Below are 16,255 nucleotides of genomic sequence, written 5' to 3'. Positions count from 1 at the left end.
CGCGGCTAATGCGAGCCGACATACGCCGAATCGCGATTCCGGCCAAACATGGTCTCGAAAAGTAGGTCAAAGGTCATTAGGGTCAGGGTCATGAAAATTTCAGGGTTGGTGTAAAATTGATTAACCCTCGCCCGCACATGGGGGGTGGTTGCCCCCCCCCCCCCCCAGGTAGTCTTTCTGGCTTCTGCTCTGCACTCAACATTTTTAGAGCTAGAAAGCTGATTTTGCGTATAGCTGCTCCTCTATCCTTTCTGGATGTCCACTGAAAATTTCAAGTTTCTGCGGTTTTTGGTTTCGGAGATATGACGTTGTTTCTCAGGTCATGTCATGACCCAAATGGCCAATTCTCAGCATATTGCGTTGGCTATAGGCCTTGTGTGCTTTTGACACCTTGATTTCGGCCTTTTTTGCCAGTCTTACCTCCCACCTATCATGGAACATGTTGTTCGACGATGAACAGATGTCAAGGTCAGGGTCAAGGTCAACCTAGGTCATCTAAGATAATTGCGCTTTAGGCAAGCGGAAGTAACTTTTTGTGAAGTTTTTTTTTACTGCATTTTTGGTAAAAGCTTCTCAGATCATGATTTCATGTAATATGAACACATAAACAATCGGTGCACACATCATTATACACACAGACACACACAGACATACAAACACATATAACTGACCTTGACCTAACTTGACCTGAAATGACCTCAGCAGCAAAAACCTGGTCGGGTAGTGTGACAATGAGGTTCTAGCTGGCTTGGCACCAGAAAACGGCATCGTCATCGGAATATGATAAGCAGCGCACTTGATATCCAACGGTGACCCAAAACAGCAACATTTTTTAGTTGGACCTGACCTGGAAGGTCGATGACTGACCTGAGAAGGTAAAACTGGGTATCATTGGATTTGTCTCTTCCCAAAGAATCTTTTTTGTCTTTACCGCTAAGCTCTCTCTCCAACAGGAACGAAACGGCGCGGGGGGTGGCAACCACCGCCCCCCCCCCCCATGTGCGTTCTAGGATGGGAAAATGCCATGTGCGGGCGAGGGTTAACGCGAGTGTACTGAAAGTTTTGTTGCGATCGGCCGCTTTTTACGCGAGTTATTCGCGAAAAACTGAGGGGGTCCGTTCGACCCCCCCCCCCCTCCTATACGGGTGAGGGTTAACACGCACCCCGTAGGGGGGGGGGCAAAACGGCCCCCCTGTCCTTTTCCGTAGATATCTTCCAAACGGCTGCAGATATCGTCACAAAACTTTCAAGACATATCAATTTTACACATCGTGACCAATTTTTTTTTTCAAAAGGCTTTGATAGGCTGGCCGCAAATCACGTCAGAATGACGTCATGTTCTGCCACTTTCGACCTAAAAAAGGTTTTCGCGGGAAGAGCTGGCATTCCTACAGTATTGAAGATGCAGAAAATTTTTCGAAGACATAAAAGGTGTAGAATAAACTAAGCTACTGGGGTTTTGATTTTGTTTTATATTCACCACAAAATAAAAATAAATCATTTTATGGATATAATAGCCAAAAAATCCAAACAGTTTTCGAATTTCAAAAGAAAGAAAAAACAGAATACCTATATAGGTAATGGTATATGATAGTCCATACCGTGTGCTACCTACATACCGAATTTGAGATCAATACCTCTTTGTTGGCCACGTTATTGCGAAAAAAAAACGTTCAAAATTGATTACGTCAAATTTTCAAACTCAATTTTAGCAATACTAGATCAGGCATCGGCGCCGCATCGCAAAACAAAGACCACCAATTAGACTCCCCTCCCCGTGATGAGCTGCATCGAATGGATACCCAATGTATGTAAAAATATCAACTTTGAAATTTGACCTAATTTGACCTGACCTTGACCTGACCTTCACCAGAATCGTAACTTAACCCGGCAGTTGCTGGGGTATTTCGCCACCCACCGTTTGCTGGGGGGGGGGGGGCGTTAAACGCCCCCAGCCGATAACTCGAGAACCAATAGGCGCAGCGAAACGCACGAGGCGGCAAACGAAAGAGCGCGACGAGACGCTTCAGATGAGTACTTTAAAGTTGAATTTTGAGGTCACAGGTCGGGTCAAGGTCAGGTCAAACACCTGAAATCGGGCTTTCAGTAGCATGGACTTCAGGACTTCGCAATGGGCGCCTCTCGCCATAAACTCTGTCAAAACGGTGCACAATCCACCCTATTAGGCCTACAAGAGTGTCAGCTCCATATAGGGGTCAGTCAAGCATAGGTCAGGGTCAAGGTCAGGTCAACCGGGTAGGCACATATCCCTGAAAATCAAAACTGATATTCGCAGCCTGTGACACATGTTTTATAGGTAATTTGGGGCGTAGAACTCGATGGTGACATTCATTTTATCATATGTGCACGTGTTTGGCTCAAAAACTTCAATTTAAGAAATTCATGTATCATGGTCGTGAAGTAGTCACGAAAAATTGCCAAGATTCAGTTCAAGATTTTGGAAAATGCGGAACGATAATCAATAATCGAAGATAGCCATTTGATTGATCATGGTATTGGCAGTCTAATGGCATTTACGGCATGTCTGTATGTCTATTCTGTGATTTTATATGATTTTTTGAACATATGCCGTTTTTGGTCGAAAACTCAGAAATCATGACGTCACTAAAAACTCGATATCTCAAAAATTTTCCGACCGATTTTTTTGAAACTTTGTCACAATAAACTTCAATCAATTCCCTACAGGTACCCAAAATTTGGCGCGCCTGCGGCGCGCCGTTTTTATGCTATGGCCCGGCGAAAAAAGTGGGGGCGTTTAACGCCCCCCCCAGCAACTCGCGGGTTAACACGCGCAGTGGAAGGGGGGCGGATTTCGCCCACCCCTCCTGTTTTTCGCCAATAACTCGCGCCGCAAGCATAATATCAATGTGAAATTTTGGCTACCTGTCCAGAATTGAATTGCGGATCTTCTCGTGCAAGAAGTAAGAAAATCGGTTCACAACTTTTCTAGTAATAGCGGTGTAAAGTCAAACATCCTGCCTAGGCTAGCGCGGCGGCCGGCGCTAGCCGTTACGCGCCGCCTGAATTGTAGACTGTGCCGGGGCGGGACGGTTCCGTCTTTACATCGCGCTCCTTACCGCTGATTATATTAGATTCGCGTCAAATTCGGTGAGAAGACTGAGAAATGTACAGGCAATCATATGGTCAAAGATTTTTGAAAATCGGCCGGTAACAACTTGAGTTATGAGTGTGTAAACACAAAATTGTGATTGCCGCGTTTCCCGCGTCGGCCGATGCCGCTTCAGCTGGCGACATCTTACCCTTAGCAGGCTTCTAACTGCCATATTTATTGTTGGATTATCTAGAAATTTACCATACATACTCACAAATGTTTGTTCTTTCGTATAGTGAAAGATTTTTAAAAATCGGCCGGTAACTTTTTGAGTTATCGGCGTGTAAACGAAAAAAGTTGCTAATATGGCCGATTTGACCACATTTGACCTCATTTGACCTTGAAGATATTGACCTAGGGTCATGAAATTCACACACAAGATAGTTCCCCATGGCCCCCACCTACCCTCCAAATTTCGTCTTTCTAGCTCCAGTGGGAGCTGAGATCTTATGGGGGGGCGACATCCGCCCCCCCCCCCCCTTCCACTGGGCGTAGTACTCGCAACCCTTCCACTGCGCGTGTTAACCCTCGCCGGACCTATTGGTTTTCTACATACGCGCCGGCCGAGGGGGGGGGGGGGGCGGGTACGACTCCCCCTCGCCGTTTCGCCCCTTTTGGAGCTAGCGCGTCGCGGAAGAAACGAGCGTGTGCGCCGTTACGAGACGCAGAGATTGGTACACGATTTTAAGGTCCCAGGGCAACCGGTGACCTCTGAGGTCAGGTCAAGTGCCCCAAGGTACGGTTCAGTTTTTGGTGAATAACTTCGCAAAAAACGGCCGCAGAGCCGCGATTTTGGCAGCATCGTGTTCGCTTCGCTCAGCCGCGTCGAATGACATGCTTTTTGTTCGGGTCAGGTCAACTTTGGGTGTTGACCTCAGGTCAAGGTCAGGTCAGCACCCCCAGGTCACGAAGTTGGTCGAAAGAGGTCATGTTGCATATAATTCGATTCGGCAGGTCTTCCTGAGTCCATTGGTGGCTTTCTCGACTCGCTAGCTCAATTTGATCGGGAGTTATTGACGAAAAACTAATATGACCTTGATGACGTCATAACTGACGTCACGCAAGGTCAACATTGCAAAAGTGACGTATCTAACCTTGCAAGGAGTGCATCAAATCACGATTCTGTGTGCTTGAGATAGTTGGAGATCGTTCCCGGCGCCAGAATAGCAGTTTTCATTTTTCCCCATTGACTTATAATGGTGAGGTCACGAAAATTACCTGACCTCATATGACCTTTAGGAAAAATCCGAGATATACAAGTTGTGAGACTCATAATCGATACTAGATCCTGCAAGTTTCATTTCCCTGTGACATCTCCTCTGGCAGTGAGGGCGTTGCGAAGTTGCGACATCTGAAGACCGTGCAGAGGTTCACTTATGACGTCATAGGTCAGTGACCTGACCTGACCCAAAAATTCGGTTGGTGTTAACCCTATTCCTGGCGGGCTCCGCCGGGACAAGAAACTGGCGGGGGGGGCCGATTCGGCCACCCTTCATATCTCAAAAACTACACATCGCAGCGACAAACGGCGAACGGCGTTTGATAGGTCGTTTAAAGATCTACAACTTTTACATAAAACATTTTCAGGTCAGGTCAATATTGAGGTCACCAGAGGTCATCAACGATAAAATGTTTTGGAATTAGTTACCTATATAACTTTTAAACTAAGAAACATAGAGACATAAAACCAATACATTTTTTGTTGCTCTCGCCGAGGCGATGCGAAATAAGTATGATGACCTTCACAGGTCAATTTAAAATTTGACCTGAGGTCAAGGTCAGGTCATTCATCAATGAGGTTGTGGGGTATGGTCATGCTGCATACCAAACGACGCGCCTTGACCAGGCGAGCAGTTTGGTGCCACTTACAAGTCTTAAGCACCATCATGTCGTAATTTATTGACAGAAAAACGATTTATGACGTCACATGACCTCAGATGACCTTTGCCGGTGGCCCTGTCAATTAGCGGCACCAGGATCATCATCGATGAGATAATCTTCCATAATTCTGAAAGAACTGGGTGGTTTTGACTCGTTTACACGAAGCAGGAGGCGTTTCAATATTTTCCCATAGGCTTGCAATGTAAAGGTCACGAGTCTGGCCTGACCTCAGATCATAGATATGAACATTCTGAGATATACAAATTGCACATACTGGTACCCTAACTAAAGCCTGAAGAGAAGAAATTGATCGGTCAAAAACTCTAGCTCTGGCGTGATTGCAAACTTTTCTGAGGTAGGGTCACCAAACCGCCTCTGGTAACCTGACCTGAGGTCAGATCAACTCAAAATTTTCAGAAATGTTGCGTAAAAGCCTTTTAGAAAAAGTCAGAAAATTTGAGCTTCCTAGCTCAAAGCGTTTGGGAGATATAACCAAAAAAACCTCAGGGGGGGGGGGGGCTCCTGAGGCCCCCCCCCGCCAGGAATAGGGTTAAAAGATGCAGCTTGGATCAAAGGTCAGGTACGCCAAGTTTTAGCTCTCTATCGCCAGTGTGTTCGGAGCTATCGCGAAAAAACTCTATGGGGGGGCGGCACCCGCCCCCCCCCCTCGGCCGGCGAGGGTTAAACAAGCCCCAAAGGTCGCCTTACACACATAATCGCATTTGTTATGTAAATGGATCATACAACATGTGTCACACGACACTTTAATATTGTGACCCTCAGTGTCCTGACCTCTATGACCTGACCTGGTATCAGTGGCCTCAAATAGCAAAAGATGTGTTTGACGGGCAATTCATCATCGATGATTTTCCCTTTTTACTCGATTTTACAACACATTTCTTGAAATGCATGTAAACGGTGAAAATTCGACCTTTGACCTAACCTGTGACATCATCGGTTAGGCCGAGGTCAATGAAATTAGGTCACAAGGTAGTTCCCTGTTGGAACAATCCAATGCCGTTTGAACTTTGAAAATCGGCCGGTAACTTTCTGAGATCTTAGGGGGGGCGAAACGCCCTCCCCCCCCCCCCCCTCCACTACGAGTGGTAGGGTCCGCAGATAGACCTACGGGGCGCGAGCCGCCCCGAGGTTACCATTTGAACATTTACGAAGAAGTTTTGGTGCCTTCGTAACATCTTACGAAGCTGTCAGAGGCGATTGCCACCTACTGCGAATACCCGTCAAAACCCTTACTGGTTGACCTGATCTGACCTGCCCCGACCTGCCCTGAATGCATGAGGGCATCATCTATGATCATAACTAACATGATATTCGTGATCAGCACCCCCAAAAACCTCTTAGCAGCCACCCTTTACGACGTTCTAACAGGTCCCGATTTCCCGACTTTTGGGTAATGGACCTGACTTGGAAGTTCAACCGATGACCTAGGACCTTAAAATTGGGTATCATCGGCTTCCTTTCGTCACGGGCAACACGCTCGTTTTTTCCGCGAAGCTGTATGTAGCTCGATCAGGGGCGAAACGGCAAGGGGGTCCAACGACCCCTCTCTTATACGTTCGCGGCCACAACTACTAAACACACCACAACTACTCACAAATGCACACATCAATATGCACAAATACAAGGCCGGAGTTCGACTCTGGCGCGGCGCGCGGCTTCCGCGCGGTCAGTTCTGGCTCGGTGGTTTCTACTTCTAAATTTAATTTCAGAGCGCCTCTTTCAAACTTTAACTAAACATGTCTGAACTGAAATTTGCTACATTAACCCGCGCCCTGCTGGGGGTCCTGGATTTCCACGCCCTGCTGGGGGGGGGGGGGTGTTTGAACACCCCCCCTTCTAACTCGGCTCCTGGGCCACGTAGCGATACGCGGAAGGCGGCGTTCGAAAGAGCGTCAAAAATAATGAGGAAATCACTTCGGTCAATTTTTTGGTCAGGTCAAAGGTCAGGTCACCAGAGGTCATTGAAGGCAAAATTTCGCCGATTTCCAGGTCGAATGTCGACAATTTCCAAGAAGCCAACGCATAACTCGGGAACCAATAGAGCTACAGCGCCGCGGAAAAGTGCATTCGATAGCCCTATTAACGCCCTTTCTGAGTAATGCTCTCAGATTTGACCTAACGTCAACGGTTTTGCCTGCAGGGGGCAAAAACTGCAAAAATAGCCGATTTTTTCGGAAACAGTTTTTCTGCAATAACTTTTGACCCAAGCCTTGTACGAGCTTACTTTTACCGGCATCGTGTTCCTCTCGTCAAGACGCATCGAATGAACTATAACTTGACCTTGAAAGGTCAACTTGAAAATTTGACCTCAGGTCAAGGTCATGACCTGACCGGAAAGGGTCATGTTGCATATCAGTCGATCCGTATCGTCGAGCTGAACACATCTAAGGCGTTTTCATCGCTCTAGCATGCCTCTATCAAAAGTTATTTGCGAAAAACTGTTAGATACCATTCGTGACCTAAGATGACCTCAGGGCATAAACAGGGGTCACGGACACCATTTTCATGTTCAGTGTGTCCAAACCACTTGTAATGCAGTGTTTGGGAGTGTTTATAATGTCTTTCGTCCAAAAGAGGCGCATTTCAATTTTCTCCCATTGACTTATAATGGGGAGGTCGCAAAATTGACCTGACCTTAGGTCATCGATATCAAAATTCTGAGATATACCTTTTGTACATGCTATTGCTCTTAGCAATCGCTGAAAGTTTCAAAGCGATCGGTCACTCGGTGTAGCTATGACAGACATTGAAACTTTTTATGAGGTGAGGTCACTTCAAGTGACCTGGTGACCTGACCTTGAATGACCTTGGTCTGAAATTTTCACAACATGTGTAGAATTGATGTATGATAAGGTGTACCAAAAACGGCGGCGCTCCGCGCCGCCGTTTTTGAGATATTCGCGAAAAACCACAAGGGGGGTGTTCAAACAACCCCCCAGCAGGGCGCGGGTTAAACTGCAGAGGGCTGAGTAATATCAAGAAAAAGAGAGACGTAATGAGTTATCTGAGATCTAAAAAATTCGATATTTTATTCCTTCAAGACACGCACATGACAGAAAACTCAACACAATATTTTAACAGCTTATGGAAAGGGAAAGCCTATCATTCGTGCCACACAAATCGTAGTAGGGGTGTTTTTGACCTGTATGTTTTCACTTGTTTCTGAAATAAAAGTGTCAGCGGAAAAAAAATATACGTTCGCGGCTGGAAAAACACCATTTCGGGCGAGGGTTAATTGACTAACGGATGACTAAACCATATTTGTCGAGCAGCGGTATGCATTGTGCTGGAAATTAATGCGTTAGGTGCTTATTTTTTCAACAATCACAATGATAAGCCATTTACCTTTATTTTTTGCACCATCATACACCTGCACCATCCATGCATTTTCTGCTGCGCATATTCAACAAAATCGAATGATACGCATTGGATTCCCATCATTGACAGAAAATCAGATAGCGTCACGTTTTACACACCTATCGCTAAGACCCAAGCGTAAAGCATTTCTAATCTGTTATTATGAACAGCAGCTGAGGGCTCACCAGAAGCCATCCACAGCACCATGTGACGCACTACACTGCACACGTTACATGTGTCTCCCGACGATGAACCGGGAACGGAGTGCGTATGATTATTCAAACAACAGCAACTCTTTCTGCATGGTCATCGACAGATGCCAGGACATAGCTGCACAACAGGAGCGCCCTAAGCACGTGGTATCAGCGTCGCATATGACGAAGGGAAATCAAGTCAGTCAACTACAAGCAAATGAAGACAACACATGGCTTGTTTCCTGAAGTCTTCAGAACCCCGTCGACTCCGAGGCTTGCAACCATGGTTCATTTGGCTGCTTCTTTGTCTTTGTCTTCTTTGGCTGAACCTTTGTCGGTTAACGCGAGGATCCGTTTGATCGCTTCTGTGTCAGACTCTTTGTCGCCCTCTTTCTTCCGCATCAAGTCCAGAAATGCCTCCTTCCTGACGTCCTCCGGGGTGTGATTTGCAAATATACCAATGGCTCCCCCCACCATACCAGTTGCACCGGCTCCTGCACCGACTAATGCTGCTCCGACGGCGACGGGTGCAGCCACGACGGCGAGTGCTCCGAGGGACACTACAGTGGCTGCTGCGCCGGCCAAGTAGCCAGCCTTGGCCAAATTCATTTGCCAATTAGCTTTCCGACGCGCCTTCTCCCTGTTGATCATCTGATCCGCTAGTAAATCCAGTATCTCGTCGAGTCGATTTCTTATGCCCGCAGCACTGTAATTGCCGAAAGACGCTGCTTGGTTGGAGAAGTCCAACAGGACAATATTTTTTTCTTCATCGCGACTGCTGAAATAGCCGTTCTCCTCTACCTCTGGTAGTTTCTTTTGAAAACTCTCAAAAAACTCATCGAGAGCGTTGGTAGCCACATTTACGTTCTGCGTTTCGCATTTGTCTTCAAATATATTTTTGGATTTGATGAACCATTCGTCTATTTCTTCGTGAAGCTCATGCCAGTACTCACATTTTGTCTTCGTGGAATGCTGCAAGCTGAGCCTGCCTTTCAGTGCATACAGCGCATTTTGTTTCGCCTGTGAGTGAGTTTGCGTGATGAGCTCACTATTAATGAGTGACTCGTCAGCTAGAAGTTGGACCAATGTCATGCTGTACTGTTTTAATAGGTCCCTGACTACTGCCGAGTTCGACTTTTCGTCATCTGTTTCCAGAATCTTCAGACTGGCATCCTTGATGTTGTTGAGCAGCTGCTGCCTTCTTTCCTCCGCGTTGTACGAACCAAAGGTAACCACTTCACATTCGAATCGCTGCATGACGTTCTGCTCGGCAACCTCCATTGCTTCTTGCATCTCCGTTTTGTTGGCAGCCTGGTCTCTTTTTATAGCAGTAAGTGTGTGTTTAAATGACGCCAAGCACTCTGTCGCAAGTGCACAGTTCACCTCATCTGCCTTCATTTTGTCCTGGTTGAACTTCTCGCGGAACCGTTCTTGTGACGCTTGGAACCATCCCAGTACCTTGCTCTCAAGGCGTTCAGAGTAGTGGCCTTCGGAGTTAGTCGAATGTTTCACGCTAATCCGTGGTTGCAAGGCTGACAGAGCCAAGCGTAGTTCCTTGTCGTGCTGACCTTCCAAAATACCTCTGTCCAGGCTCGGGGCTCCGTCAGCTAGAAGTGTTTCCATTTGAGCTCTGTACTTGAGGAAGTGCTCTTCCACTTTCGCCATGTTCGACAAGTCCTCGTCTCTTGCCAACATTCGGCCGAGCCTCTCTTTCAAACTCGCTTCCAGCTTGTATTTGAAATCTGTTGGTTTGTACGATCCCAAAGAAATCATTCTCTGTGTGAAGTGATCTATCGCAACCCTCTCTGCTTCGAAGTACCTGTGCTTTATTTTATTTTCCCCGAGTAGTTCGTCACCTTCCAAGCCACGCATCGATGCGTCGAATGTCTCAATGCACTCTCTGACCAGGTTTTCATTCACCATCCTTGCCTTTTCTCTGTCGTTTGCGCATCTTTCTGTGATCTTTTTTTGCGCCGATTCCAGCCATTGCTCTATTTTTTCAGCGAGTTGTGAGCAATAATGGTCTTCAGACTTTGTGTAGTCTGGAACGGTGTCTCTGTTTTTCAGAGCTTCGATTGCTGCCAACTTTTCCTCGCTGTGCTTTTGCTCGAAGATTTCTTCGGTCAGTAGCGGAGCATCTTTCGCCAGTAGGTCGTTCATCTTCCTCACGTAGCCGCTGAGCTCAGTTTCAACGGCTGCAGTGTTGCACCATTCGGCGAGGCTCTGGAGAATGCTCTTTGGTTCCGGGAGCTTGCCGCTTTGGAAGAGCTCCGCGTACCTCCTGATGAGTGTCGCCAGCTCTCCGCACGTCACTGGACGGTTGCCGTTCATCTTCAACGGGATCTTGTCTGGAGAGAGCAGCAGGGTCAGCAGCTCGTCCAGATGAGTCGCAAACTCCTCGTCAATATCGCCATCAGAAAAGGCCGAGCTGCGGGCCACTACTTTTCCCGGATGGGGCATGAGGAACCCTTCGATGTTTGCAAAACATTGTTCAATGTGCTGGCGTCTCTGATTGAGGTCCGCCTTGTCACTGCTCAGACGTGTTTGAACCAGACCATCGCCTCCCTGTTTACCGAACGGATTTGTATCAGGGTGATCCCAATCGCGAATCAGGAAGAGAAGGTTCTGGAACGCTGTTCTGTCAGAGCGATCTCTGGCCATGCTGCCGATTTCGGCGAAAAGCTGAAGGTGGTCCAGGTCATCGCTTTTCAAATCGCCCCGAAGGTTGAATACCTGCATTGAGCTGAGAAGTGTGCTCAGTGCGAAGATGTTAGTCGCGTCAGACATGTTCGAATCATCAAACAGCCCCTGGGTGTCAAGAAGAAAGAGAGCACCCTCTTCTCCGGAACCCAAAGTGATCTTGATCGGAGGCGATATGAACATGCCGTTGGTATGAGAGTCAGCTCCATTTTTCCATGTGAAGCTCCCCTTTTTCACGTCACGCCATTGCCCCTTGTTCTCGGCGGTCAGATAACGGGACATCTCGTTCAATAGGTACGACTTGCCCGTCCGGAATGCTCCGGCCACCGAAATCACCGCCACAGGCTTGCCAGAAACGTCATCACTCTCTAGGAAGGCCTGTAGGACTTTCTCCTTCAGCCGCAGCTTTCTCTCCGGTCCAGTGTCGTCCACGTACAGGAACTGTCTTGCAGTCGTCTGAAATGGGAAAATACGGAAACGTTACGGTTTGCAAGCCTTGAGTTTTTAGTCATACGGATATTAGCGGTGCCACCAACACCGTTAACCAGCTATCGCCGTACCCTACCACCCGTAGGGGGGGGGGGCGTTTAGGCCCCCCTAAGATCTCAGAAAATTACCGACCGACTTTCAAAATTCAAATGGCGTTGGATAGCCCCAACAGGGAACTACCTTGTGACCTAATTTCATTGACCTCGGCCTAACCGATGACGTCACAGCCCACAGGTCAGGTCGAAAGTCCAATTTTACCGTTTACAGGCATTTCAAGAAATGTGTTCTAAAATCGAGTAAAAAGGAATACCATTAAAAATCATCAATGAAGAATTGTCCGTCAAACACATCTTTTACTAACTGATGCCACTGATACCAGGCCAGGTCACAGAGTTGAGGTCACTGAGGGTCACACTATGAAAGTGTCGTGTAATACATGTTTATGGTCCATTTTACATGACCAATGCGATTATGTGGGTCAGGCAACCTTTGGGGCCAGTTTAGGTCATGTTCTGGTGAAGGTCAGTTCAAGGTTAGGTCAAATTAGGTCAAATTTTGAAGTTGATATTTTGCATGAAATGGGTGTCGATTCAATGCAGCTCGTCACGGGGATTCTAATGGTGGTCATTGTTTTGCGCTACGTGGTCTAGAATTGCTAAAATTTGAGTTTGAAAATTTACCGTCATCAATTTTGAACAGTGTTTTCGCTATAACTTGGCCAAAAAAGAGGTATCAATCTCAAATTTGGTATGTTGATAGTAGGTGCTATGGACCATCATATATACACCTTTTTACGGCCAAATATAGAAATAGTGCACACAGTTCAGAAATAGTGCAACCATTTCGACAGTTCGGCATAGTGCACCGCTTCTTGGGCCGAGTGCATGAAATTCAGTAAAAGTGCACACGGCTCCGAAACAGTGCAAGCAATTTAAAAGAGAATGCATTCATTTTCAGTAGTTGCGATTTCAGTTTCGCCAGAGTGCATTGCTTCGTCATATGCATTGGTATTCGGCGTACCGCAAAGCAATTTAGTTAACCCTCACGCGAATTCGGTGCCCCATCTAGAAAATATTTTTGACAACGCTCTTGCTGTTCATCAAGTGTAGCGTGGTGCCGTTCAAACAAGCTGCTAATGAAATTTTACTAAATTATTGAAATTTTACCGCTAATAAAGTTAATGAGATTTTAATGAATGTAATGAAAAGGCCCAATTTAGGCGGCAGTGCACACATTTCAAAAATAGTGCAGGCGATTTCGACAGTACGGCATAGTGCATTCATATATTGAATCGCGGCACGATATTCGCCATATTGCAGCCATTTCGTCATAGTGCAGGTTTAAAGTGACACAGGTTCAGGCATATTAGACATATCGCACATTATTCGTCAGATCGTTTCAATTTCGGGGTCCCGCATGTAATTTAGGCACTGTTCAGTAAGACGGCATTGCATAAATAAATAATAACTATTTTTATTTGACATTTCACGCTACCTGAGCCTCCAATGACACTCGTAGTCAGTCAGCAACGCAAAAAAGTCAAGTAGCCACTGCTCTGAATGCAAAAGGTAAAGGGTATTTAATGTTTCATCTGGGTGTCTTAGCTTCAATCATATAAGACATAGTGCACATAATTCGTCGGGTGCTTTTATATTCGGCATGAGCAATATTTTTTCGGCTTTGTTCAATCAAATTCGCCATGATGCTGAAAGGCGATAACAAGAATCCATAGCATTTCTGATCTTTTTGAACCAGCAACGAAGTTATGCACCCGATTCAGAAGCCCTGAATGCCACGTGACCGCCACTTGACCGTGTCACCGAGTTCTTAGAGCGAGACTAATGATGAGTTAATTCCTGAGAGCTGAAACTGCATTTGAGCAGGTTTTTGAACAAGATTCACGCTACTCTTGACAGACAGATACGGGCTTTCAAAAATATTTTCCCAATCTAGCAGCGAATTCACTTGAACATCGCCTAAATCGCTTTGCTGGACGCCGACTATCAGGCCACATGACGAAACCGTGCACGATGACGAAATTGAACCTACGGCTCACTGAATTTGAACGCACCATCTTCTAAATTGATTGCTCTTCTTTTGAAACGTGTGCACTATTACCGAATATCATGCACTTGGCCGAACTAGAGGTGCACTATGCCGAACTGTCGAAATCGGTTGCGCTATTACTGAACTGTGTGCACTATTTCTATATTTGGCCGTAAAAAAGTGTAGCGCATTTCACGTTCACGTGACATCCCACATTCTTCAATAGGTCCAGAGCTTTGCTGAGGGCTTAAGTTGCGTAGGAAGATGAGATTTGCTTACATAATCGCTTATTTATACCGTGCTGGATTTATTTGAACATTGCCGTAAGCACATGCCGTATGTCGAAATTAAATTAACCTGACGAATTATTATTTGCACTAAGTCCAATATGTCTGAACCTGGGCCACTTTTAACTACACTATGACGGAGTGGGGTGCACAATGACGAATATCGTGCCGCGATTCAATATATGAAGGCACTATGCCGAACCGTCGAAATCACCTGCACTATTTTTGAAATGGAAAACAACGGGAACGTTACCTATTACAAGCCATGCGGATATTAACCCCCGCCAGCAAACAGTTTATGCACCCCTCCCCCAAGGTTTTTCGCAAATAACTCGCGTAAAAAGCGGCCGATCGCGACGAAACTTTCAGTACCCTCGCGTAATCAATTTTTCACCTGCCCTGAATACTTCACGACCCTGACCCAAATGACCTTTGACCTGTAACCTACTTTTCGAGACCATGTTTGGCCGGGATCGCGATTCGGCGTATGTCGGCTCGCATTAGCCGCGCGTATGCAGTCTTCGTAGTTTCAAGCGTTCAGACATGTGATATGATGTTGGTCCCATGCATTAACCCTCGCCCTGGCAGTGCATTTTTCATAACACGGCCTGGCATGGGGGGGTTGATGCGACCCCCTCCCTTCACGATTGGCTCATATGGCACCTAGAAACAACAAATTTGGTAGGTGGGTGGGCCCCCTGGAATTCTCGCCCCTGTGCAAATTTGGTTGCTCTAGGTCAATATTCAGGGGGTTTGGGGTATAAGAGTAAAAATTTCGCTAAAACAGGTCAAAAGTTTTTCGCTTCAAACTTTTGATCTAATTAAGGTAGAGCAAAAACGAAAGCACCAGTGAACTCAGCACGTCAAGGCGCGACGAACGATATACTTTTTGCTTGCGTAAGTGTGCTTAAGAAGTTAAGCACATCTTAACCCTCGCCCGACGAGGGGGTTGATGCAACCCCTCTAAAGTTTTTCGCAAATAACGTAAAAACAGCAACGCGTTGCGCCGCCAAATTTGGCATACCCTCTGGGGCAACCTTTCCGCACATATCCTGAAAATTTCAAGTCCCAGTCTTTTTAGGTCAGGTCACCAATTCACAAAAAAACGGTACAAGGTCAGGGGAAAATTGGACATAGCGGCAACTGAATGACAGAGTTATTTGTTGATAGCGTGGGTGCTATGGCAAGTAGCGCTACTGAATTTCAGACACAACTTGGGGCATCTATTTCACACACGACCTGGGAGTTTTAGATTCCAGTGACTTGAGGTCAGGTCACAAGGTCACAAAAACCGGTACATAGTCAAAATGGCACTAAAATTCATGGATACTAGAGTTCATGGATACTAGTTCTACTAGTATGGATACTAGTTCATGGATACTAGAGTTTTTCATCGATTTTATTCAAACTTGCAGGATATGCTCAGGTCACCGAGTGCCATCATATGCACCCCTGTATTTCAAATTTGGTTGGCCTGAGGTCATCTAGAGTTCATGACAATTTTTAAGGAAATTTGCCTGAATGTGTAAAGATGAGAGATTTGTGCTTTCTTTTAACCCGCGCCCGCAGTGGCGGTCTCAGCCAACTTCGCCCTAGTGGGGGGCATATGTTACCACCCACCTCTAACTCAAAAACTAAGAGGGCTAGAAAGACGCGGTAAAAAGCAGTCGATAGCTCCTCTCAATGCGTACGTTTGAAAGTATTTCAGTCATTTTCATCTTAGAGCAATATTGGGGTCACCAGAGGTCATCAAAGGTCAAAATTTGCCAATTGTCATTATATTTTTTAGAAAACATGCCGTTATCTCAAAAACTATAATAGCTAGAAAAACGCATGGAGAACCAATCGATAGCTTTTGAACTCTTCTTTTGATAAGGTCATTATCAAAATTGACCTCAGGTCAACGGTTTAGCCTCCAGAGGGCAAAAACTCCAAAATAGCTGTTTTTACGAAGAGTGTTTTTCGACAATAACTTTTAACTACAAACAGCCACGGCATTTCTATTGCCAGAATCGTGTTCCTCTCGCCGAGACGCGTCGAATGAACTATAATTTGACCTTGAAAGGTTAACTTGAAAATTTGACCTCAGGTCAAGGTCATGACCTGACCGAAAAAGGTCATGTTGCATATCAGTCGATGCGTCTCAA

General features: G+C 46.1%; 1 protein-coding gene across 1 annotated transcript in view; it reads right to left on the bottom strand.

Annotated features, from left to right (window-relative positions):
- Positions 1-8,365: 8,365 nt before the first annotated feature.
- Positions 8,366-16,255, bottom strand: part of LOC122373216 — a 47,694-nt gene continuing 39,804 nt past the window's right edge. The window contains exon 2 of the mRNA XM_043351064.1: positions 8,366-11,742. Coding sequence (XP_043206999.1) covers positions 8,875-11,742 — 2,868 coding nt within the window. The 3' untranslated portion in view covers positions 8,366-8,874. The remainder of the gene's footprint in view (positions 11,743-16,255) is intronic.

Source organism: Amphibalanus amphitrite, unplaced genomic scaffold (assembly GCF_019059575.1).
Source record: "Amphibalanus amphitrite isolate SeventyFive unplaced genomic scaffold, NRLGWU_Aamphi_draft 001461F_arrow, whole genome shotgun sequence".
NCBI lineage: Eukaryota > Metazoa > Arthropoda > Thecostraca > Balanomorpha > Balanidae > Amphibalanus > Amphibalanus amphitrite.
The sequence above is the reverse complement of the archived record's forward strand: the minus strand, read 5'-3'. Positions and strand labels throughout refer to the sequence as shown.